This window comes from Sus scrofa, chromosome 6 (assembly GCF_000003025.6).
Source record: "Sus scrofa isolate TJ Tabasco breed Duroc chromosome 6, Sscrofa11.1, whole genome shotgun sequence".
Lineage (NCBI taxonomy): Eukaryota > Metazoa > Chordata > Mammalia > Artiodactyla > Suidae > Sus > Sus scrofa.
This window is the reverse complement of record NC_010448.4, coordinates 146,197,287-146,221,912: the sequence shown is the minus strand read 5'-3', so window position 1 is coordinate 146,221,912 and position 24,626 is coordinate 146,197,287. Positions and strand designations below refer to the sequence as shown.

The following is a 24,626-nucleotide window of genomic DNA, read 5'->3' as shown; positions in this document are numbered from 1 at the left end:
AAAGTCCTGCCTAAAAAAGGCCACTTGGGGCTTACAGACGGCCTTTGGAAGGACTGTGTTACAGAGTCTATGAGTGTTCGTCAGTTCCTGGGATTTGTTCTAAGGATGTTTTACTCAAGGGTAAAACAACAGCCTTCTGGAAATGTTGCACTCTAACGCAGGTGCATTTCATTTACCAGGTAGTGATCAAAGGAAAATCTATACCCTCCGACTTAATACCTTGTAATGAAAAAAAAAAAAAATGCTGTTGCTAACTGTAAGGGGAAAACATCATTACCAAGATCACTAAAGAAATAGGCTCATAGCCCTGACCTAACACCTTTAAATAAAGAGAGGCTGATTTCCACTTGTGTGAAATGATTTTACTTTTTTTTTTTTTTTTTTTTTTTTTTTTGGTCTTTTGTCCTTTTAGGGCCGCTCCTGTGGTGTATGGAGGTTCTCAGAATAGGGGTCCAATCGGAGCTGTAGCCACCGGCCTACGCCACAGCCACAGCAACGCCAGATCCAAGCCACATCTGCAACCTACACCACAACTCACGGCAACGCCGGATCCTTAACCCACTGAGCAAGGCCAGGGATCGAACTTGCAACCTCATGGTTCCTAGAGGGATTCGTTTCCGCTGTGCCATGACGGGATCTCCCCAATTTTACATTTTTAACAAATACTCATTGTACTGTGAGGTGGAACCAGGGACTGGAATAAGCCTGCTCATCTCAAGGCCCATAGCATTGGGTAAGGACATCGACGGGATTAGAAGCTTGTGGAAAAAGCTAGTCATTAGTTGAATGTAGACAATCCAATTCGTATATACTTCTCATTTCCTGGAATTAAAACAGTGTTTTGTTTTGTTTTGTTTTAAATGTCCCGCATCAAGGATGCCTTTAATATTTTTCCCAATGGAGCTATTTCTGTAGAAATTTTGTTTACAAAAACAAAAGCTTTATTTAAAGATGATGATTGGCCTACCAAATTAAAGTTTTTCATTTTTTTATGGAGGCTTATTTAACGATATCTCAGTTATTTAATGATATTCGCAAATTAAGAGTTAGGTGAGGTCTGGGGATGCTTTCCTTTTCACAACAAGGGTTTACTTTATTTTGAGGTTAAAAGTCCAGGTTTTGCTGTGACCCCGTTCTGTGCCCTGCTCTCACGGAGCACTCCCAGTTGTGCCAGGGAAAGCTGCCTGCTAGCTTGCCCCCATACCCCTGTGCCCCCGGGCCATTGCACAAGGTCATTGTGTAGTTTGGGTTCTGATGAAAGGTACTCAGCCAGGTGCTGGGGAGCTGAAATTCAGCCCATGCGTCACTTCCCAAGATTTCTGCCCAAGGGTTATGTCTGCCAAGAAAGAGAGCACATTTTTTTTTAATTTTCACAAAGGCACTGTATAAGCCTGGGATGGGGAGCAAGCTGATAAGGCACCCAGCTTCACGGACTGTCATGGAGATGGGAAGGTGGCTTCCAATGTAATTGTTCAGTGCAATGGACCGTGTCTTCTCTGCTGCTGTGACCCCAGCACCCAGCAGCAGGCTTGGCATGTAATAGACACTCAACATGTTTTTTGTGGAGTGAATGAATGAACAGATAGCTTTCTTATACAATTCTCCACTGAGAGGGTCCACTGATCTGATGTGTTGGTCAGAACTGGGTGAAAGCGGAAAGATCTATCAAGCCAGGTCTACATTTTAGACGTGGAACCCAACAAACTCGAACCTAACCAAGAGGCAGTTTCCTATCTGAAATCACGCAGCTGAAAGGACACTTTAGGATTTCATTGCCACCTTACATATGACCCTCCCACCCCCACCCTCACCTCCCACCCCCTCTCCCCCAGGACCAGAGCAAAACTCTACCAGCTCAGCGATCAAAAGATATGGCCATCTATCCTCAGGAAAATGGCCAAGACCAGGGAGAGGGTTTGGGGGTGGGGTGGAGGAAAAAGTTCCTGACAGGTGCTAAGGTCTGTATCAAATCCTGGGCATGTCTTGCTTCACCTAATTCTCATAGGTAGTTTAGGCTATCTTCCTGTTTTACAGGTAAAGAAACAGAGACACAGTCAGACTTAGACCTTGTCTAAGGTCACAGTGCTAGTAAATGAATGGCAGAGTCAGGATCTGTAAACAGCTGGGCCAGACACCGACGTGTTCCACTGAATCATGAGTTAGTAGGAGCATCCTGGTTTATGCAATAGCAAAACCAGCCTCCTTTTTGGTTTTTGGTTTTTAGCTGTGTGCAATTTACTGATGATACCCATCGCTATCGTTCAACGAAAGGAAAGAAAGCATGGGGTTTTTTTTTTTGTTTTTCTTACACAGGAGGAACATTTATTATCTCACATACAAGGCATGTTTTTAGAAATCCTGCTCCTGTTTTTTAAGTATGCTTTCTTTAGAGGGGTCTCTATGTGGAAAGTGTGCACAGAAAATCAGAAAGACAGAAAAGTGCACAAATCACAGGTGTAGAAATTAAGTGAATTTTCATAACACACCTATGTAACCAATACCCAGACCAAGAAAAAGATCATTGCCAGCCCCATGGAAATTCACCTCCAGTCCTCTCCCTGTCTTTAACCCTCCAAGATAACCATGGTCTTGACTTTATTGGGTTTTTTGGTTTGTTTTTGTTTTTGTTTTTGTCTTTTTAGGGCCACACCTGAGGCATATGAAGGTTCCCAGGCTAGGGGTCTAATCAGAGCTGTAGCCTCCAGCCTACGCCAGAGTCACAGCAATGCCAGATCCGAGCCACGTCTGCAACCTACACCACAGCTCATGGCAACGCTGGCTCCTTAACCCACTGCTAGTCGGATTCGTTAACCCCTGAGCCACGAAGGGAACTCCACAATCTTGATTTCTAAAGTCAGACATTCCTTCTGCCTCTTTTTTTTTCCTTTGGCCACACCCGCAGCATGTAGAAGTTCCCGGGCCAGGGATTGAACCCATACCATAGCAGCAACCAGAGCCCCCGCAGGGACAACACCAATCCTTAACCCACTGGGCCACAGAGAGAACTCCCATTTTTGCCTCTTTTGAACTTTATATAAATTACATCATATTTTTCTGTGCTTTTAAATCTCTGGTTTCCTTTTCTCAACCTTGACATGCATGCGATTCATCCCCTTGCTGCCTGTGTCAATTATTCTGATGGATTTAACCACTGCACAACCTTGCAGCTAGAACCACCTTCTCGAATGAAAAGACAGTTTGATTCTGTGAGGCAGGTAAACAAAGGTTGTTTATACTTCCTTCCTGGGCACTGTCTTGGGGTGGAATGAATGGGAAGCTTGACAGATATGTTTCTGATACTTACGGAGCTGTGTTAAAAGTGCATTTAGAGGGAGTTCCCGTCGTGGCTCAGTGGTTAACGAAACCGACCAGGAACCATGAGGTTGCGGGTTCGATCCCTGGCCTTGCTCAATGGGTTAGGGATCTGGCATTGCCATGAGCTGTGGTGTAGGTTGCAGACACGGCTCGGATCCCGCATTGCTATGACTGTGGTGTAGGCCGGTGGCTACAGCTCCAATTGGACCCCTAGCCTGGGAACCTCCATAGGCCGTGGGAGCGGCCCAAGAAATGGCAAAAAGACAAAAAAAAAAAATGCATTTAGAATGATCCCTTGTATCAGGAATCTAAAATACTCAAACTCATAGAAGCTGAGAGTAGAGTGGTATTTGTATCAGGAGCTGGGCGAAGGGGGATTGGGAAGGTGTTGGTCAAAAGTTTCAAATGCGTAAGGTGGATAAGTCCTAGACCCACTGTGTATATAGCATGGCTGTATAATACATGTAAAAAATTGTTAAGGCACACGCACACACACACACACACACACACACACACACACACACAAAGAGGGAGGGAGAAAATATTTAGAAGTGATGCTTAGGGTTATGTGATTATTTTCAGTGATGGGCTCACGGCTATGTATTTACCCTCAACCTCATCCAGCTGAATACATGAAACATGCCCAGCTTTTTCTGTAGGTCTCAATCCTATCTCAACGAAAAATTGCATTGAGGTATAGTTGATAGCAAATATTTTTATTTTAGGTATCTCATGATGCTTTCACTTGCTAATTATGTGGATTTGGGACCTCTCTGAGCCCCAGGTTTCTCACTTGTATTAAGAAGCCCTTTGGAGTTCCCATTGTGGCGCAGCAGAAATGAATCCGACCAGGAACCATGAGGTTGCAGGTGCGATCCTTGCCCTCGCTCAGTAGGTTAAGGATCTGGCATTGCCGGGAGCTGTGGTGTAGGTCGTAGAGGCAGCTCGGATCCTGCGTTGCTGCAGCTGTGGCATAAAACGGAAGCGGTAGCTCTGATTAGACCCCTAGCCTGGGAACTTTCATATGCCGTGGGTGCGGCCCTAAAAAGCAAAATAAATAAATAAGTAAAATAAAATAAAATAAAAAACCCTCATACTGAGAGCTTCCGAGTCAAATGATATAAGTATGTAAAGGCCTCTGTCCCCTTCTCCCCCAGAGAGCAGGAATAAGAAGATGCTCTCCTACGCAGAGTGTGGGGCCAACTTTCAGGGCACCTGAGGCCTGTTACCAGCTGGACCACTGACTTCGTCTCTGCTCAGATCCGTTCCCAGGCTTTCTAGCTCTGAGCAGCTTGCCCTTTGTGGCCAGGCTGAGGTTTCTTATCGCCCTTTCCTGTCACCTCTCTCTGCGTCTGTCATGCCCAGCACTCCTCTACTGACACCCATGTTCTATTGAACGTGCATGAAAAAACGGGGACTCTTGAAATATGGCCTAAGTATTAGCTGAGCTGGAAAAGTATCAAAGCAGAAGAGAGGAGATCCTTGACTGAAAAAAAAAAAAAAAGATTGTTACTCCACAGTTTGTACCATGTCATCTGTTTTAATTACACACACACACACACACACGAAAGGATATGCACAAGGGGACTACCAATGGTATCTCTGCTTGGTAAAAATGTGATATTTTTATCCATTTGATGTTTTTGCTTCTCTGTAATTTTCTAATTTTCTACACGGCACCCATATCCCATCTGTAATAATAAATATGATATTGACAGAATGTGTGTTGAAAGTTTGCGCTCTGGTTTTGTGTGTATTCTCCCATGCTACCTCCCCTGGGAGAACTGGGTAAGCATTTTTCCTGTGTTCATTGTAAGATAAAGAAGTGTAGTCTCAGCAAATGTAGGTAACTTGCCTGAGGTTACCCACAGAAGCAAGAGGCGGGACCAGAACCAAGCCAGGTTTTCTGAGTAAATATTGCACAGTAAATATCGTGCTAGTGGCTGCGTTAGCTGGATCAGAAAAGGGAAGAGGAGAGTCAAGAAATGACAACATTTAGGAAAGCAGTTACACAATTTTAAATAGAAAAGACCTAAGGGTTCGATGCCACTTTAAAAGCAGCAGTTTCAGGAATGCCTGCATTTTCAGTCCTGAGGTGAATCCTGTCTTCCATTGACCAAGATATGGTTTTGCCCAGAATCTTGTTCTATTAATTTAACCTCAGACTTAGCTTTTGCCTTAAGGTGAATGAGAGATAATCATACCTCTTGGGTGTTTATTGCACGGAGATGTTGCAAGGATTAATGGCAGTGTGCTTGGAGCTCCTTTGAGAAAGAAGCTATATGAATACCGTGTATTATTACCAGATTAATATTTATTATCCACCCAGCTCCTCTTCCTGTTTCTCAAGGTCAAACGCAACACTTACCAGACCGGCAGAAGGAAGGAAGTCTTCCGTTGTTGCTCTTATTGAAGTGAAAGAGGGAAAGAAGGGAAGAACAGAGGGGAGGTTCTCCCTGCTCCTTTTTCCTTCTGGAAATTCTTGACAACTAGAGCCACCCCATGACCATACATAGTCCCATTACTGGCTCTTATCCTCTTGAGATTTGCTTCTGGGGTGCTAAGCATTGTCCCTTCTCGGAGCCTCTTTTTGTAAGAAAAGCAATAGGACCAGCTTTGTGGGCCTGCGAGTCCGGATGCTGCACAGGGCCCCCTCACTCAGAAGGGCGCCGTAGTCAGTTTTGAAACTCGTAATGATTTTATCTTTGATCTTGTGTTTTGTATGTCTGATGGGAAAATGGAGCATATACTCCCGTGGCTTGGAGCCTTGGCTCAAGCACTCTCCCATCTCCTGTCACCTGCCTGCCTCCCCTGGTCATGTCCTCAGCCACCCGTCTCCCTGATCCTTAGCACCCCAGGGCTCATCCAGCATCCTTCTCCCTATGCCTGCCTGTGACCCCTGCTGCCATCCACTCCCATCAGGGCCTGGGTGCAGGTGCAGAGAGCGTCTGAGTTAGGCGTGTGTGCCTGGCAACGTCTCAGGTGGGGCATGGATGTTACATGGTAGACAGAGGCCGTGTCTTGGTGGAGGTGCACTTCCTGTCCACCCCTGACCCAGGTATCTAGCACATCCCAGTGCAGCGATGGCAGCACTCTTTGTCACCTCTCTGCTGTGGGTTGGACCATTGGTAGCCTATGAAGGGAAATCTCTGACTTTTCCAGAGCCTGCCCTGGGTGTGGGGCCAGGGGACAGCACATCAGTTTCGAAACTGGCAGGTAGGGGCACCGCAGCTGCTGGTAAGTTGTGCATATGCCCTCAGTCTTAGGAGGCAGGGCCTCTGGGGTCCTATGAGGGTCCGCACTTTCCTCCTGGCATCCCTCTGCATGTCCTTCATTAATTGTGACAAATGTGCCATTATAAGGTGTTAACAACAGGGAGACCTGGATGTGGGGGAGATGGGAACTCTCTCTGTTATCGCTGCAACTTTTCAGTAAATCTAGAGCTATTTTAAAATAGCAGGTTTATTTTTAAAATACAAAAAAAAAAAATTTGGGGGGAAATAATTAAAAAATAAATTAAAAAATAAATAAATAAATTGATCCCCCCAAAAAAATTAAAAAAAAATAAAAAATACAATACCACAATGACAGTTTGAGAGAAGAAAGGATAAAGCTTTCTATTTTACTACCTTTCAGAGCACTTTTTTCTGCTTTTTGAACAAGGGACTCTGCATTTTATTTTGCACTTGGCCCCTGCAAATTAGGTGGCTGATCCTGACTATTAAACCCCTTGTCGAATATGCAGTTCTTCTATCTCCCTTCCTATTCCTTCCCCCACAACACATACCACGTTTGGAGGTTACTTTGATTACCATTAAAATTATTCTCCTGTGTGTACTAAAAACTAGCAGCCAGGCAAAATACTTTTATCTCATTTTAATTTCTTTATAATTTTATGCGATAACTTCCTATCCTTTTTTGAGTAGGAAATCAAGGTTCAGGATATCACACAGTGAGTGGTAGAAGACAAAGTCAAAAAAGCATGAGTCTTACTGCAAAGCTGATGCACTTTCCACAGTACTACAGATACTACAGAGGTACTATCAGCCTCTAGATACTTGTTTGCTTTTTTTTTTTTTTTTTTTTTTTTTTTGTGCCCTGCGGCATATGGAGTTCCCGGGCCAGGGATCAGATCCAAGCGGTGCCGCGGTTTTAACCTAAGCCACAGCTAGGGCAACACGGGTTCCTTAACCCACTGTGCCAGGTGGGGGATTACACCTATGTTCCGGTGTTCCCAAGATGCTGCCAATCCCCTTGCATCACAGAGGGAACTCCTAGATACTCTGCAGGCTGCGTGGGCAAGCACTTTCTCTGCGTATTTACTGAATATCTGCTAGATACCAAGCACAGGATCTGGTGCTAGAGCTACAGCGTTCTGGTGCAGAGGCTAGTCCTAAGCTACACTGGTCCTTTCCTTTGACTGTACCCATAAGTAGCTGGGGTTGGATGGCCTCATCTTTAGCCCCCTCTACCTCTGTGCCTCCTGCCTTAGTTACTGTGATAAGAAGGCGCTTAAGTGAGACCAGAAAGTCTTGACCGTGGATTAAGAATTGAAGACAGACCAAATCCTCATTCACTTCAACATTAACTTTTCATCTAAAAATTATTAGGGCTGACCAGACTAAGGGCAGTGGAGTAAGTTCCCGCCACATCCCACTGGCCAGTCGGTGACATCTCACTGATAAGTCCCACCTCTAGGAGCATGCGTGTGCTCCTTCTCTGTAATAGACAAGGAAGGAGCTGGGGGGATGGCACTGAATTGTTGGATCCTTGAAGTGTTCTCCTCCTTCTTCAGTGCTTCCCTGCTATAATTACTGTATTTCCTTTGTGAGGGGAAATCAGGTCCCCTTTTTCCTCTTCCTGAAGGAGAATTGTGATATATGGTCCAAAAGTCATTTTGCATATTGGTCAATTCACAATGCTCTGAGCAGGCGGCTTATTCCCTACTATCCTGGTGAATGGCTGGTCTTAAGTACTGAGAACCTCAGGTGGGTGGCGATGTGGAAGACACCAAGGGAGTGAAGCCTGAGTATTTGGGAACTAGAGGGACTTTTTCTTCTATGGGAGGCCAGCGGGGGAGAATGGCAGGGTTGTGTCACTTCTGGAAAAGCTTCCTTGGGAGAAGTGCTCTTCCGGAAGGAAATAGAGGCTAAGGGCTGTTTCAGACACACTCAAGAGTCAGCGAGGCAATTCTTTGCGTTGAAGCAGCAGGGCAAAACCGAGCAAGAAAGAAGGTATGTGCAAGTCTGGCTTGAAATGAGTTTTACTACAGACATCTCAACTCTTGTCTGTGTATTTGAGAGGAGTGTGAAAAAAAAAATGGAGGAAGTCACCTCCAGTGGTTTTGTGGTTAAGTATTACATACAAGATATTGAATTTTTTTTTTTTTGGTCTTTTCTAGGGCCACACCTGCTGCATATGGAGGTTCCCAGGCCAGGGGTCAAATCGGAGTTGTAGCCTCCGGCCTACACCACAGCCACAGCAACATGGGATCTGAGCCGCGTCCGCGACCTACACCACAGCTCATGGCAATGTCAGATCCTTAACCCACTGAGCAAGGCCAGGGATCGAACCCTCAACCTCATGGTCCCTAGTCAGATTCATTAACCACTGTGCCAGGATATTGAATTTTAATCCCATTTATCTGGAAGGGCAGGCACTGTGGGGGATAAACAAAACACCTGTTCTCTGAAATGTGCCTCTGGATCAAGTGGATCCAGTCATTTGGAATCTCTCTTATGTTTATTCCCTTTTCTATTTCAAGTCTGAGTGCCACACACACAAAATTATTCAAAAAATAACTTAAAAAACCACGTGGTCTCCCTAGGATTTCTGTAGGAACATATGAAAACTGTATTCTAGACATGACAGGAATGTGTGTAGTCTTCCCTTAATAATATATAAATATATACACACATTTTTAGGGCTGCACCTGCAGCATATGGAAGTTCCCAGGCCAGGGGTCCAATCAGAGCTGCAGCTGCCAGCCTACACCACAGCCACAGCAACGCCAGATCCAAGCTGTATCTGTGACCTACGCCACAGCTCAAGGCTGACTATGCCAGATCCTTAACCCACTGAGTGAGGCCAGGAATCAAACCTGCATCCTCATGGATACAAGTCGGGTTGGTTTCTGCTGAGCCACAATGGGAACTCCCCCTTTATAATCAAATTTTGTGTGAGGAGTTCCCTTGGGGTGTAGCAGGTTAAGGACCTGGCACTGTCGCTGCAGTGACTTGGGTCACTGCTGTGGTGCAGGTTCGATCCCTGGCCTTGGAACTGCCATAAGCTAGGAGTGTGGCCCCCTCCCCCCAAATTATTTAAATAAATAAATTAAAATAAATTTTTGAGTGAAATTTTTAATTTTATTAATGTCTACTTTGTGTTTGCATTCCAGAAAACTCCGGAGGGTGAATGCATATTGTTCCCTCAAAATCAGTCAGATATGGAGAAGAGTCTGACCAATTTTTGAAACTGTAGCATCTTTAGCTGGCATCTATAAGCTAATTTCAGTGTTTATTAATGTAATGTTCTTAAATCAATAACCTTAATATTAGCTTAGGCTCACACTTTGGTGTATGGAATGACATATGGTGAACCCTTAAAAAGAGCTTCATTATCCTGCAAAAATACGATCTTAAAAGCAGTATTTTTTGAACGGACCACTGATAAATATTGACAGAAAGTCCAGATTCCTACAGTGACAAATCCGAGCCTTTAATCAAAAAATCTGCAGGGTTCACATCTGGCTCCACCTGAAAGTCCGGTTCAGAATTTCCCTGTGATCCTGGCAGTTGCAGGAGAGAAGTTTTAGCTTTGTTTAGTATAACAAGAACTGCCTGACTCCCAGGCCAATACATGGGCGCACGTAAACCTTCAGACAGTTTTCTCTGAGGCTGAAGTCTTATCAAGGAGACTTGATTTTGCCTGTACTTAAAAGGGAGACTTGCCTCTCTCACGGGTGGCATGGGGGGTGGGGGTGTGTGTCAGAGTTTGCTGAATTAAAAGTTATTCCAACATTTACACATTCCCCGGAATGAATGACTTGCCAGGCCTTCCAACTTAACTGTCAGCTCTCCTCCCCCCTCCGATTTTCGGTTGTATGTTTCATTTAGAAGAAAAGCCAAAGGCGAGAACGCTTTCCTCATTTCTCCCCTAGACTGCAAACACTCCGAAATGACATCACGCACCCTAAAGAGCCCCGGGATGACTAAGGCAGAGAGAGCCTGAGAAAACTGACTGCTTCTGCCTTGAGTTTTAGGACTCATGTATGCAGATGAGCTTTTAAGAGCCGGTTCCCCGCCTTCTTCCTCAGAGGAAGTTTCTTGGTAGATCACTGACACCTCATCCAGCCCTGGGGGCGGGGGGTGAAAACTTGGCACCAGCGTCTCGGCCCGAGCACCACGGTGATTTGCTCTCCTGGTGGAGAGAGCTGGAAGGAAGGAGTCGGCGCGCAAATAATGAAGGAGCACGGGGCCACCTTCAGTAGCGGCGGCATCGGCGGCAGCGGTGACTCGGCTATGGACAGCCTGCAGCCGCTCCAACCTAACTACATGTCTGTGTGTTTGTTTGCAGAAGAATCTTATCAAAAATTAGCAATGGAAACGCTGGAGGAACTGGACTGGTGCTTAGACCAGCTAGAGACCATCCAGACCTACCGCTCTGTCAGTGAGATGGCTTCCAACAAGGTAAGAGATGACCGTTTTATTCATTAAAGCGTGACCGCGAGGGGAGCTCCTGGCTCCCCTGGCCTCCGCCTGCAGCAGACGTGCTTGGGGACGCGGCTGTCTGAATAGCTTTGTTGATCTGCCGCCGAGGATTCCGTTCCCAAGTGCCACACTTTGCTTGGGTCTTGATGCTACAGCGAAAGTTTAAAATCCTCAGTGAGCTTTAATTCCCAGAAACCAAACTTCTTTCTTATTGATGTCGTTCGGAATGTGTTTAAGGTGAGAGGCGTTTATAAAGTATAGGAATGACTATGCAAGTGAAAATGCTTTTTTTTTTTTTTTTGGAAACAATTATCCAGAAGATAAAATCTGAATGAAACCTTAGGGTAGCATAATGTAGCATTGCAATCAGGTGTTATATGTGGGGGTTTTTTTGAGCAAGAAAGTAATGTGACTTCTGTGTATCAATGGCGAGAATGATCTGCCTTGAAGTTTCATAAAATTCTGAAATCCTCCTCAGAAGGACATTCTGGGATTCTTAATAAACATGTCTTTTGTGATGCTAGCACGACCTAAGATTAAAAAGAGAATATACCTTGTCTCTGAAAAAAAAAATTATTTTTTAAAAGTTTGCTGCTTCACAAAATGGAATCATTTGAAATGAAGGTTCACTCATACTGCGAAGAAATGGGTTTATTTAGGATTCCCAGACAAAACTTAGTGCTTTAATTATCTATCATTATATCATTTGTTTAATTAACGCCTGGATTTAGAGTGCTAATTTATGCAGTGAGAGCTGTTGCTTGTTTTTTGTTTGTATTTTTCTCTTAGAGAATGTTAATTATATATGCAATATACATATTAACACACATTCACCCTCTACTTTAATCAAAAGCCTTAACGCTGTACCCTCCTAAATACACCTTTCTGAATCCCCAGTCATCCTGGCCTGTGGTATTGTCTTATTGTCTAAAGGTTCTGGGTCTCAGAAGAAATTTTGCTCCACACCTGCCAAATGCCCTTTCCAGTCCTGAATGTGTGTCCCGCCTCCCTTTTTCCTGAGGTTAAACATATCACCTTCCTATCAAGGCTTGTTGGGTCCTACTCAAAGGATCTGAGCAGCAGAAGCAAGTTGGATGAGGGCGGGGAGCGGGGAATAGTGTAGAGAGTAAACTCTTCTCACTCTTGTTTATTGATCAATGAAAGGGCACAAAATTAAGTCTCTCTCTCAAATTTTAGTTCCGATTCAAGTTGAAAAAAAAAGATTTGAGGTTTAACGAGTTACTGACTTCTCTCTGAAGTTCTCAATTAAAGCTAAATTCTGGGTTTTTCCAGGCTGTTGTAAATCTCAACCAACTACTTCCCCATAATGAGGGTTTCACTGCGTAACTTCTCCAGACCACACTGGCATCCATGTAGAAGGAGTTTCAGGCCGGCTCTGGCCTACTCCATTCTTTGCATTTTGTGATTATTGTCATGCATGTGAGATGTATTTAGGGATATAAATATATATATTAGCAGATTAACAGATTTCACCATATAGCTCCAGTATTTAGGGATATATATATATATATATATATACATATACATATACACACACACACAGATTTCACCATGAAGGGCAGGCTGAACTTTCTTCTGGAGTCATGAAGATAAACTAGACAACTCCAGAGGGAGAAAAAGGTTACTCATTGAGAAACTGCAAATTGCCATTTGTTTTCATTCTGAGTGTTGAGGCATTGTGGATTCTAACTCGGTTTGTGTCTGGAGTGCTGAAATTACACCTTCTCTGTCTTGCAAACTTATTAAAAAATAATTTCATTTTCAGTGCAGTAGTTAATAAGGCTCTGAGACCAGGAACCGTGTAGGTCCTAGTGAGACTTCCAATCGCTTCAGCCTTCCGCTCCTCCTTTATGGTGTCATGGGCAGGAAGCAATGAAAGTTGAATAGAGCTAACCCTAAAGAAAGGGCTAAACCTTAATGCTGACACAGTTAGCTTAAGTAGAAGGCATGCAGCTTCGCCTCCTTCTAGAAAGGTTGTAGGGCAAAGCAATTATCCAGTGGATGAATAATGCCCAGCTGACAGCTAAAGTCAATTGCAGTATTTAGAAAGATCTCTCCCTCTCTTTTCACTTAGCTACCCCCACCCCCAAATTCTTGGTTATCCAGATGCTGACTTCAGGTGAAGCTTCATCCATGGCATATGTAATATCATGACCGTATTTTGGTGGCCACCAAAAAGAAATTGATCTCTACCAGTTTAGGGGGAAATTGAATGATCTGTGGTAAAACTAAAATTCCCCCTTCAAATAGTGGCAAAATTATTTGAGTGTTCCATCTATGTTGCTGTTTAAAAATATCATTATAATCATCATTGTCATCACATCTGCATGACTCTGGCTTCTTATTGGTCATCTTTTGCTTATCCTCACTGAGCAAAGGAGCCATGGCGAATCTCTGACTACAGACTTGAAAGTCACGGTAAAGATGTTCTATATAGGAGTTCCCGTCATGGCACAGTGGTTAACGAATCCGACTAGGAACCATGAGGTTGCGGGTTCGATCCCTGGCCTTGCTCAGTGGGTTAAGGATGTGGCATTGACGTGAGCTGTGGTGTAAGTTGCAGACGCGACTCAGATCCCATGTTGCTGTGGCTGTGGTGTAGGCCGGCGGCTACAGCTCTGATTGGGCCCCTATCCTGGGAACCTCCATATGCTGCGGGAGCGGCCCAAGAAATGGCAAAAAGACAAAAAAAAAAAAAAGAAAAGATGTTCTATATATGGGCTTTGGAGTCAAAAGATCATTGCTCAAATCCTGTCTCTATGACTTACCAGTGTCTTGTCTATGGGCCAACGTACTTACCTGCTCTAAGACTTACCTTCCTCATCTGTAAAACAGAGACAAAAGTGGTACCCATCTCACAAGGGTTGCTGTGACGACTGAGATCATGCTGCATCTAAAGCACCCAGAAAGGCCCCCAATATGTGGCCAGCAGCCCAAGTTCAGCTAGATGCGTGAGAGCCGTTTTCTCTAACAATCAATTGCCCCTTACTGTGTGGTTCAGTAAGTGATAAGTTAATAGTGTTTACTGCATCTTTACAAAAAACTGTCTCTGGTTCTGATCAGCTAAGTGACTCTGTTTTGTTTGCAATCTCTGAACTTACATAAAAGTGGTGATGGGAAAGCCAGGGTTTTGCTTAGGTGTTTGGAGATGGCATATGTACCAGTCTGCATGCATGGGGTGGAGCACTGACCGTGTCTGGTGGCAGAAAAGCAAGTGGTCTTTTATGTTCACTTCCTCTGGACAGGGGTGTGTGTTGGTTGGTTGGTTGGTGGCTTTCTCTTAACCCTTTTGAAGAAAACTGAGACTCCCTGGCTGTCCTAAGTGAGCTTCAGAGCCCAGAGAGTTAGGTAAGGAATCGTTTCTGTGACTTACGAAAACATATCTTCCTCCTTGGCCCGAATTTCCCTCCTCCCTTAGTGCTGGCCACAGGACAAATGGAATTCCAGAATTAGAGAGAAAGATGCAGCCAGGTAGGTTAGTTATCGTAGATCATTTTCCTCCAAGAATGACAAGATGGCATACATTCAGTAGAAGTGTTACAAGGCAATGACGTTGTCTTTCAAGATGGAAAGACTGTCTTGTGAGCCTTCAGCCAGCAGCCCAAGTTCAGCTAGTTGCCTGAGAGCTGGTTGCTCTAACAGCAGATTGCCTTCTTAGATTTGTTCATTAATTTTGGTTGCAACTGTTATCGCCTCCTGAATTAGAAGAATTGTCTTACACTTCAGCGAAATGCATCAGAGCATGAGTTCCTCAGTGGCAAAACAGTCAGATGTTTTGAAAACAGGATGCTTTGGCTCCACATTATAAAAAGAGGAACGGAAAGAGAAACAGTATAGAAAGGAAGAAAGCAAATAGCCTCAGCAGGATCCCCAGCGCAACAATGGCATAAACACTGACCTATCTTCCTGACCTTCACTGTGGCTCAGTTCCTGACCTCGTGTCACCAAAGCCAACCGACGTCATCGGAGGAGGAGAGGAGGAATGGCGCAGCTGCTGTGAGGGTGACTAGAATTTCCTGTCTCCTTCCTGACAGACGCAGGCAGAAAAGTACAGAGTTGCGACAACAGTGGCTGAGGAAGGACCGACCCAGAACAATCTCAGTGAGGTGGACTGAAGTGGAGTTGTGACTGACAGGGGACTTGGACTGAAAAACAGAGTCTCTTGCCTAAAGTTTTTAGGTGCAAAACATCAAAAGGGTCATTCGTACCCAGCATGTTGGATGTTTTTCAAAAGATGAACATATTGTGATACCCAGGAAGGAGCTAGGTTCAAGCAGCTCGTCCCTGACCTAACTTCCCCCCTGAAAACCCCCACGACCCTTTCCTTGCTCAGCTAGCCTTGCCCCGAGGCTCTTTTACGTGCCGTGCAAAGGTCTGAACTTTATCGATAAAAAAGGGATGTTCTGCTGTTGAAATGAGCAACCCTGAATATCAGTGATTTCCCTACAGCATCTGCACCCAGTGCTTCAGTAAATATTTGCAAAGGAAGTTTGTGAGATGGGCATGGGAGATAGACGGACCTTCTTCTCTAAGGGCATCATGAGGTCAACTATAGAAACCATCACAGGGGAAATGAGGCCCCCTGGCTATGCAGGCTTATTTTTCCCATTCTTCAGGGAGACTGAGGTACCAAGTGTGAAGCCAGCTAATTGCCTGTGCCCTTGGGTGGGAGGGCTTGAAGCCATAGAATTCTCCCAGTCTGGAGCCACCTGGGGCCCAAGCTGCCTGGCACTGGAATGTGACCATGATAGGTTGATGCTCTTAAAGCTGGTGAGTCATTTTCTACCGAACTGTATAATCAGTAAGGAGGGGAAATGTTAGATCCAGCAGAACTGAAAGGAAATAGATCTTACTGGTCAACAAATTCATCTTGGAACTCTGTTAGGAAGAGGACGGGCAGTTGGCCAGCCACAGAAAGGGATTAATTCCACTTTTGCCCCAAATTAAATGCTATGATGAGAGTAGTGCCCCCACTTAGGGCAAGAGGGATTCTTTTCCTGGACCCTGTGCTTATAGAGAGCCCTAGCCTAGTCTTCATTCAGCTGTTCTCTGCTCCAGCAGGTGAGGAGTTTGCTGGGTCAAGGGAGCCTGGACCCCCACATTGTCCACTCAGATGGCTTTGAACTCACTTCCAGGGCCCGTACAGGCATCTTTCCTGGATGTTCTGCAGGAGAGCAGAAATTTAGGCCTGAGAAGTAGCCAAGAGGCAATAATTTGGCTTGAGTGAGTTGACATGGGGAAGGACTAGTGCAAGGCATGGTCCAAAAGCTAGATCCCCCTGCACTACCACATCCAAGGGGTTCAAGGTTTCTGAATTCAATTTGGCTGCCCAAGCTACTAGGAATAGTTGTTAAGGTTGGAGGGTTGGAAGTAGCTCAATCTGTGTCTTTATGTATTTAGGCTTATGAAATGCAGCCCTACAAATGTTAGAGGTGACCTTGGATTAGAAGGCAGAATAGAATAAAAATCAGTTCCAATGGCCAAGTGGGGGACTCATACATTGTTTTGATCCAAATTTTTCTCTTTACTGCTCAGATTTATATAGTACTGGAGACAGCAAAGTGAAAAGAGCCTGGGAAAAAGCCATGAGCTTTGAATTCTAGTGTTGCCTCTATTTAAGTGTATTATCTTTTTCTTTTTTTTTTAATTTTATGGCCACACCCTAGGCATATGGACGTTCCCAGGCCAGGGCCTGAATCCAAGCCACAGCTGTGACCTGTGCTGCAGCTGGGGCAATGCACCGGGCTGGGGATTGAACCTGAACCTCTGCAGTGACCCAAGCCACTGTAGTTGGATTCTTAACCCACTGTGCCACAGCGGGAACTCCTTGGGTGTATTATTTTAAACAATTAAATCCTTTTGAACTTTTGCCTCTTAACTACAAGACAAAATTGTTAAAGACTATCTCCATGGTCTATTTCAGCTCCTGTATTCAGCCACAGAACCGTAATAGTAAACAGCCAATCTGCTTTTGCGGGTGTATGTTTTGTGCACAGACATTGTGCTAAGCTCCTAATCTACATTCTGTCTTTAATACTCACAGCAACCCTTTGAAACAGGTGCTATTATTACCCTCATTTAACAGATGAGTAGAGTGAGGCTTAGAGAGTTGAAATTAATCGCCTAAGGTAAAGATGAGAGCCAGAATTCATACTCAGGGCCATTTGACTCACTATCAATGATCCAAGCGGGAGAGTTAAACATAGAAATATAGAGATATTTAATTCTATATATTCCTTGGAAGGGAATTTTATTGTAGTTTTAGGCGTTCTTATTCTTCTCACTCTGGCCATCACTGATGGGTAGGTCTGGTTCAAAATCCTTGTCCGCAGTTAGCATATTCTGGGTCTCTAGACTGGCTCTGAATAACCTCTAGCTCAGTCTTCATGGCTGGGAAGCAGCATCTATTAACATAGAAGAGAGGGGGGAAGAATAACCCTAGTTATAGAAAATGGTTGTAAAGCAACCTTAACACTGTCAATAACACGATTAAACTCATCCTTGCATATTGTGGATCCGTTCGCTAAATTCAAGATCTGTTTGTTTCTCCCTGTTCTCTAATATAGTCTAAGATAAGACTGCAACGATGTGTTTAAAGGACTTTAGCCTACCTCCAATTCCCTTTTTACCCATCCCCAAAACAAAAAGAAAATGGAGAGAGGATTTTTTTTTTTTTAACTTTTATGATCGTTAAAATAAGCTGGGCAATTCCATCAAGTACTATGTCCTTTCCAAGGCATGCGGTATGACCATAAAACAGAGGAGCAATATTTCCGTAGCAATAATTAATATAGGGAAATGTCCTAGACATGACATGGAGACTGTCTTCCTTGGATTTGTCTTCATACGGAGAAGACATAGAAAATGAAGCTGTTTGTCCTTTATCCAGCGTTATTTCAGTCTCTCTTTCTGTGACAAAGTAGAATTGTGTTATCAAGTGTAAGTCAGTATTCCAAGTTCTAGTTTTATCAAAACAAGTCAAAGAGTTTGAAAGTTGTTTAGTGTTTTGGAATAAATTTGATTTGTAATCTGTTTTGCTTAATTTAAATATTTCTGCTTCGATGTTTATAGAACCATTTTCTTCACTGAATTCTAATCCATTTAGCCTAATCGTTCTGCCTTACTGCCTTGAAAGTCCCCGAATGAGCAGATCTCTAAAAAAGCAAGCAGGAATGAAGTGAAGGCATATTACCTCTGATTGTTGCACCTCTGGTGATTAGATAGGAGATTGTATTCTCAAAATAGAACAAATAAGTCATTTTAGGGGGAGCCTTTCCCTCCACATTAAAAAAAATCAGATAGTTATGTTTAGAGAGCAAATATAAATCCAGAAAACAAATTTTGAAACATGGAACTAGACTGTTAATGGAATAAAGACTTGTTTTACATCTTTTTATACTCCTTTCCTATCTTTTTTGTTCTTTTAGAATATGTCCCAGGCTAGAAGCCTCCTCCAATCCATGCCATTGTTACCTATGAAAAGAAAGGCCCAGGGTGGAACTTGCTCTTGTCCTATTCTTCCAAAACAGTTTACTTCTTTTTTTTTTTTTTTTTTTTTTTTTTTGGTCTTTTTGTTGTTGTTGTTGCTATTTCTTGGGCCGCTTCCGCGGCATATGGAGGTTCCCAGGCTAGGAGCCGAATTGGAGCTGTAGCCACCGGCCTACGCCAGAGTCACAGCAACGCTGGATCCGAGCTGCGTCTGCAACCTACACCACAGCTCACGGCAATGCCGGATCGTTAACCCACTGAGCAAGGGCAGGGACCGAACCCGCAACCTCATGGTTCCTAGTCGGATTCGTTAACCACTGCGCCACAACGGGAACTCCCAAAACAGTTTACTTCTAAGTAAAACCTCGCTCAGCAAGTGGAGTAAGTAGCTCAGCAATCTGGAAGCCAGGACTTACCGCGCCAGAAGATGGCAGGGCAAACTTGTGCCACGGTCAATCGACTTCACACTTGAGAAGGCACTGTGCCAGTTGTCCCTGTGCGTCCCTGTGCATCCCTCCCCTGTAGCATTTTTCAGAGCCCTGCCAGCCCCTCCCTGTCTTGCTCACTTGTACGTGATGTTTCTCTCAACTGGTGCCAAACTGTTTAGTCTCTTGGATATTTTACTGTAACTTCCTTTGTTTGATTTACTTTAAAGTAGCCAAGCGTTTCCACAAAAAAAGGACTGTTAAGTTATTTAGAAATGAAGAAGACAGTAAAACTCCCGTTTCTTTTGTTTCTGTTGTGGGAAGTGACTGATAATCTTTTTCTCTCTAAAAAGTGCCTGGTGATATTTTTTTCTCTTTATGGAGTAGAGTTGAAAAGCTCTAGATCATGCACTTCTACTCAGAAGTCACATGTTTCCCTCTGCTAATTACTTACCATCGAAAAAGCTTCGGAGATTGGCATTTACGGCACTTGTTGAAAATACAAGTCATCGGAGTTCCCGTCGTGGCGCAGTAGTTAACGAACCCGACTAGGAACCATGAGGTTGCGGGTTTGATCCCTGGCCTTGCTCAGTGGGTTAAGGATCCGGCGTTGCCATGAGCTGTGGGTGTAGGTTGCAGATGCGGCTGGAATACACTGTTGCTGTGGCTCGTTGCTGTGGCTTTGGCGTAGGCCGGTGGCTACAGCTCGGATTTGACCCCTAGCCTGGGAACCTCCATATGCCGTGGGAAGCAGCCCTAGAAAAGGCAAAAAAGACAAAAAAGACACACACAAAAAAATACAAGTCATCTTCATGGCTCAATTTCATCTCTTTTTTAAAGCTATTCAAAATAGATTCATCTGCAAAAAGAATGGCTATGTGTATACATTTAACGGAATCATTTTGTTGTACAGCAGAAATTTTCACAACATGGTAAATCACCTATACTTGAATAAAACTTTAACAAAAGGGAAAAAAAAAGAAAAAATACATAATTGTCTTAAAATGGTCATTTAAAAACTTTAAATGGCCAAGTTCCCTTCACTCTTTGCTAAAAACATAGTGCATACTATATAACTCTAAGCAGTTATAAAAATGAAATTTGAGTATAGATACCAGGAGGTAAAAGCGACTCGACCAGTGTAAATTTTTTCATTTAAGACAAGAGGTTTTGGCATTTTTATATCTGAAAATTTGAAATAGTTATTTTGTAAAGAAAACAGAAAGAAGAGATGTTATTATTAAATAAAAATATCTTTCCAACTCAACCACATAGACTGTGTGCTAAAGCTGATCAGACAGGGCAAAGTGGAATGATAATTTGGCAACTACTTAATGTCTTTGGTCAGTATGAATGGTAAAAGTTGATAAACTAAACCAAAAAAGAGCTAACTATATTCTTTCTAGTTAGAGTCTTAACGTGGTTACATGATACAAAATTCTAGAACTTTGAGTCCGAAAGGGAGCTGTAGGTATTACTTATTTGAGGACTTCATTTTATAGATGAGGATTGTAAAAACTGAGGATTAAATTTCCAATATACTCCAAAGATAGTTGTAAACTATAAGGCACAATCTGAATGAGAAGTAATTTTATTGCGACATAAATTCTTCAGAGTCATCAGGTTAATTAGTGGAAGATTAAGGTACTAAGATCCAGCTTACTCTTCATCATCAGCAAAAAGCTGATTAAGCTTAAGAAAGACATGGGACATTCCTCTTTATTTTGCATTGATTTTTAACCTCATTACCTTTCTTGAGTAAAAGCTGCACGTCTTAATCACTTCAAGTAAAGAGAACTAATTTAGTATTCTTGAAAATGTTGTGATCAAAATCTAGCAGGAAAGAGTTGGAGTGAGTTAGTTTAAATGCTCCTGGTGCTGGTCGTTTTGTTTTTCTTCTCTTTGCTTTTTGCCGTTTCAATTTCTGAATTACTATATATATATATATATAAATTAATAAATAGTAACATAATATACATATATACTTACATATTTCATTAGAAAAAACTCATTGACAACCAAGATTAATAGTTTTATCCTCATATAATTGAATTGATACTGTATAGATAATTTCTTTCCAACTTTTTCAATGAACATAATGTCCTATTTCTTCATTCTTTTCTTAGGTTTGAGTACCATAAATGGAATTAATTAATTATAGGCAAATATTTTAAGGCTTTTGATACTTATTTGCTTTCCCACTGATCCCAACGCCAAACTTTAAGTAATAAAAACCCTGTGGTTGGTAAAACTGCCCTTAACTTCCTTCTCTTTCTCCCTTTCCTCTCTCTGAAACCAAAGGTGATAAATTGAAGGCTTTTACAACTGGTTAAAAAAAAAAAAAAAATAGTCAAGCTTTCATTTCTTTCTGGCCCTTAGCAGAATTGTCAGCTTCAGAAGTTGAAATGACGACAGTGCTCTCAGGTTGAAACTGCCCCTGCATCCTAAAATGTTTCCAACCCAGTGGTCCAGATTATGCAAATCTCTCTCTACTCAAATATGATTTCTGGATTTTTGAGTTGTGTTACCAACATCTTGGTGGAGTCGGGTTCAGCAGTGCTGGCAGCTGCATATTTAGAAACAATATAAATGTAATACCTTGTAAAACAATAAATGTAAAATCAAATAAACCTCATTTGCAGCAGATAGAGACACATTTTTCTGTGTTTAGGTAACTTAAGATGAGTTTTAGTGTTTGTAGATGTCTGAGTTAAGCAGATGTTGCAAATATTTTGCCGTAAATACACTGATGAATTCTGAACTATTAATCTAATTACTTAAAGTGAGGAGCTGCGGCGGGGGGTGGGGGAGGGAAAAAGGCTTGGGGAGAACTGATCGTCTTGGTTAGAGGCGTCCCCTCCTTATCTACGGTTTCTCTTTCCACCGTTTCAGTAACCCATGGTCATCTGCGGTCCAAAAATATTAAATGGAAATTTCCAGAAGTAAACAATTTATAAGCTTTAAATTGGGCGCTGTTCTGAGTGGTGTGATGAAATCACACAGCATCCTATTCCACCAACCCAGAGGAACTGATTCACCCCTTTCTCCAGCGTACCCACTCATTTGTCACTTAGTAACCAGTGGGGTTATGAGATCAACTGCCCTGGTATCTCAGTAACTGGGTTCAAGTGACTCTTATTTTATGTGTTACATAATAATGGCCCCAAAGCACAGGAGTTTTGATGCTGGCCATTCAGATATGCCAAAGAGAGGTCATAAAATGCTTCTTTTAAGTGAAAAGGTCAAAGTTCTGGACTTAATAAGGAAAGAAAAGAAATCGTATGCTGAGGTTGCCAAGATCTAGGGTAAGAGCAAATCTTCTAACTATGAAATTGTGAAAAAGAAGAAAATTATGCCAGTTTTTCTGTCACACCTCAAGCTGCAGGTGCGCGGTGTGACTTACGACCACAGTGTGTGATAAGTGCTTAATTGAGATGGGAAAAGGCATTAAATTTGTATAAGACATTTTGAGAGAGAAAGTCTGCATGCACATAACTTTTTATATAGTTTATGGTTATAATTGTTCTATTTTATTATTAATTATTGTTGTTAATCTCTTACTCTGCCTTATTTGTAAGTTAAGCTTAATCATAGGTATGAATGTATAGGAAAGAATAGCATATGTAGCGTTCAGTACTATTTTCAGTTTCAGGCATCCACTGAGGGTCTTGGAACATATCCTCTGCCAATAAGAGGGGGCTACTGGATAATGTCTATTAAGGGAAATTATTCCATGCCTAAAATATAGTCTACCGTTAGCTCTTTTGATATTTACCCATTGCTAATCATTACTTATGAAGTAGACAAAGGGAGAGAAAATTTCTTGCATATAAAGTAGGAAATGAAAAGTTCTAACTCTTGGGTGCCTTAGAAAGCTTAGTTTTTTTGGCCATTGTACTAAGATATAGAAGACTTGAATTCAAAAAGTAAAATATATAAAAGGAGAGTCCACTGGCAGCGGGTGTGTGGAGGGAGGAAAGAGATTATTTAATAGCCAGGATAATCATTTGAGTATAAGAAAAGAACTGATAGAGTTGAAAAAATAGACTAAAATTTTAATAGCTCCTGTTGATTGCAACAGTGGGCTTCCAAATTTTCCTCTGCTTTTCCAAATATCAGAGGGTCTGTTGAAAACATAGCTTAAGACACTAAGAGTTTTATAACTTCATTTTTTAGACTGAAGATATGTAGGCTTTACCCCTCTTTTGATATTCTGTTGCCTAGAAAACCTTCTTGTAGCTCAAATATATCATAGACCTTGTACTATGAATCTAACCCTGGTTTGCTGGAATTCTTGGATTTCTGTTTTTGAAATCTTGCCTTAGCTTCTCTTCCTTGGATCAGATTTTCACAGACCATCCTCTTCATTATCTTATTGGTTAATATCATAGCTAACACTTTCATGGTCTGGGATTTTACTTATGTCTGCTCCAGGTTACAAGCTCTTGAATCCTGAAATTCTGTTTTGAAGTTTTGAGACTCCGTGTTTGCTTACAGAGTTGGGCTAAAAATTATCAAGGAAGCCTAGCTCTATTTCTATTTAACAGTCAGGGGTGAAGTAAATAAGCCAATGAAGGCTTTTGTCAGTTGGTGATAGTTGATCCTGCATTTTTTTTTTTTAATCTAGGAAAGCTCTCTACCATTCTACTTGATTTGGCCATTTAGGAAATTTGTTGACATGGGGAGTTTTGATAGCTTATCCCAGTTTTGACCAATGCTAGGACAGGTCATGACCTCACTGGTGGGGCCTCCATGATATAAAGATGGATTTTTTTTTTTTTTTTTTTGCATTTTCAACAACTTTAAGTTCATGCAGCAGGCCTAGACTTTCCAATGGTAATATGCATTTCTGGTATCCTGTTGCACACTCATTTGATTTTGAGAGGCTAGGGGCATTCTGACAGGTCACTAATGAAATGGACTCCACCTCCTGCTCTAGATAGCCCAGAAGAGTCAGTTTAACTGACCAGGTGCTACCCATCCACCAAGATGAAAGGGCCCAGTACCCTCCTGCCTCAGCCCATATCCATTGTGAACACTACTGCTGGCTCCATTCTGTAATTGAGTCAGAATGATTTAGCTAGATCTGCATTTATTGATGCAATGAATATATTTTCCTTGGCCAGGTTCAGTACATTACTTGTGTTTCTTGACAGGATGAGTTGCCACTGAATTTTTCCCTGCTATATTTTAACACACTCAAGATCTAGTTGCACAACATTTATTTGCATCTTTCTTAACCAATTGCATGGGAGTTTCCCCGATAACATCTCAAGATTTACCAGTATTATTTTTGATACATTTGAAAATCAGTGTTATCTCATTTCAGATAATTCATTTTATTTTGCTTGCAATAATTAATAACACTCTTTCACTGCTAATCTTTTGTATATTCAAGGTATTAAGGTAAGGTCATTGTCGAAGGCTACATAGTCAAATAGTAAAATTTTCAAGCTGACTAAGGTCATGTATTGCTTTTCAAAAAAGACTTTTCAGAGCCCTTAATAAATCCTAAAATAGGAGACTCTTCCCCAAAATAAACAAAAACATGAACTGCTGTGCAAAAATGGATTCTCCTTTTCTCTTTAAGATAAATATTCTGAGCCACAATGAGTAGAAAATGAGCTCTTTTTCATAAAGGTAATAAAGGAGGAGGAGATGTGAGTAA

At 42.4% G+C, this 24,626-nt stretch overlaps 1 protein-coding gene across 5 annotated transcripts in view; it reads left to right on the top strand.

The window, feature by feature from the left end:
- PDE4B (phosphodiesterase 4B) overlaps nucleotides 1-24,626 on the top strand; it is a 552,844-nt gene that overhangs the window by 498,193 nt on the left and 30,025 nt on the right. For 4 of the 5 annotated variants that reach the window (XM_021093173.1, XM_021093172.1, XM_021093170.1 and 1 more), the window contains 1 exon segment: nucleotides 10,891-11,003. In XM_021093173.1, the coding sequence (XP_020948832.1) occupies nucleotides 10,914-11,003 (90 nt within the window). In that variant the 5' untranslated portion in view covers nucleotides 10,891-10,913. 5 annotated transcript variants of the gene reach the window in all.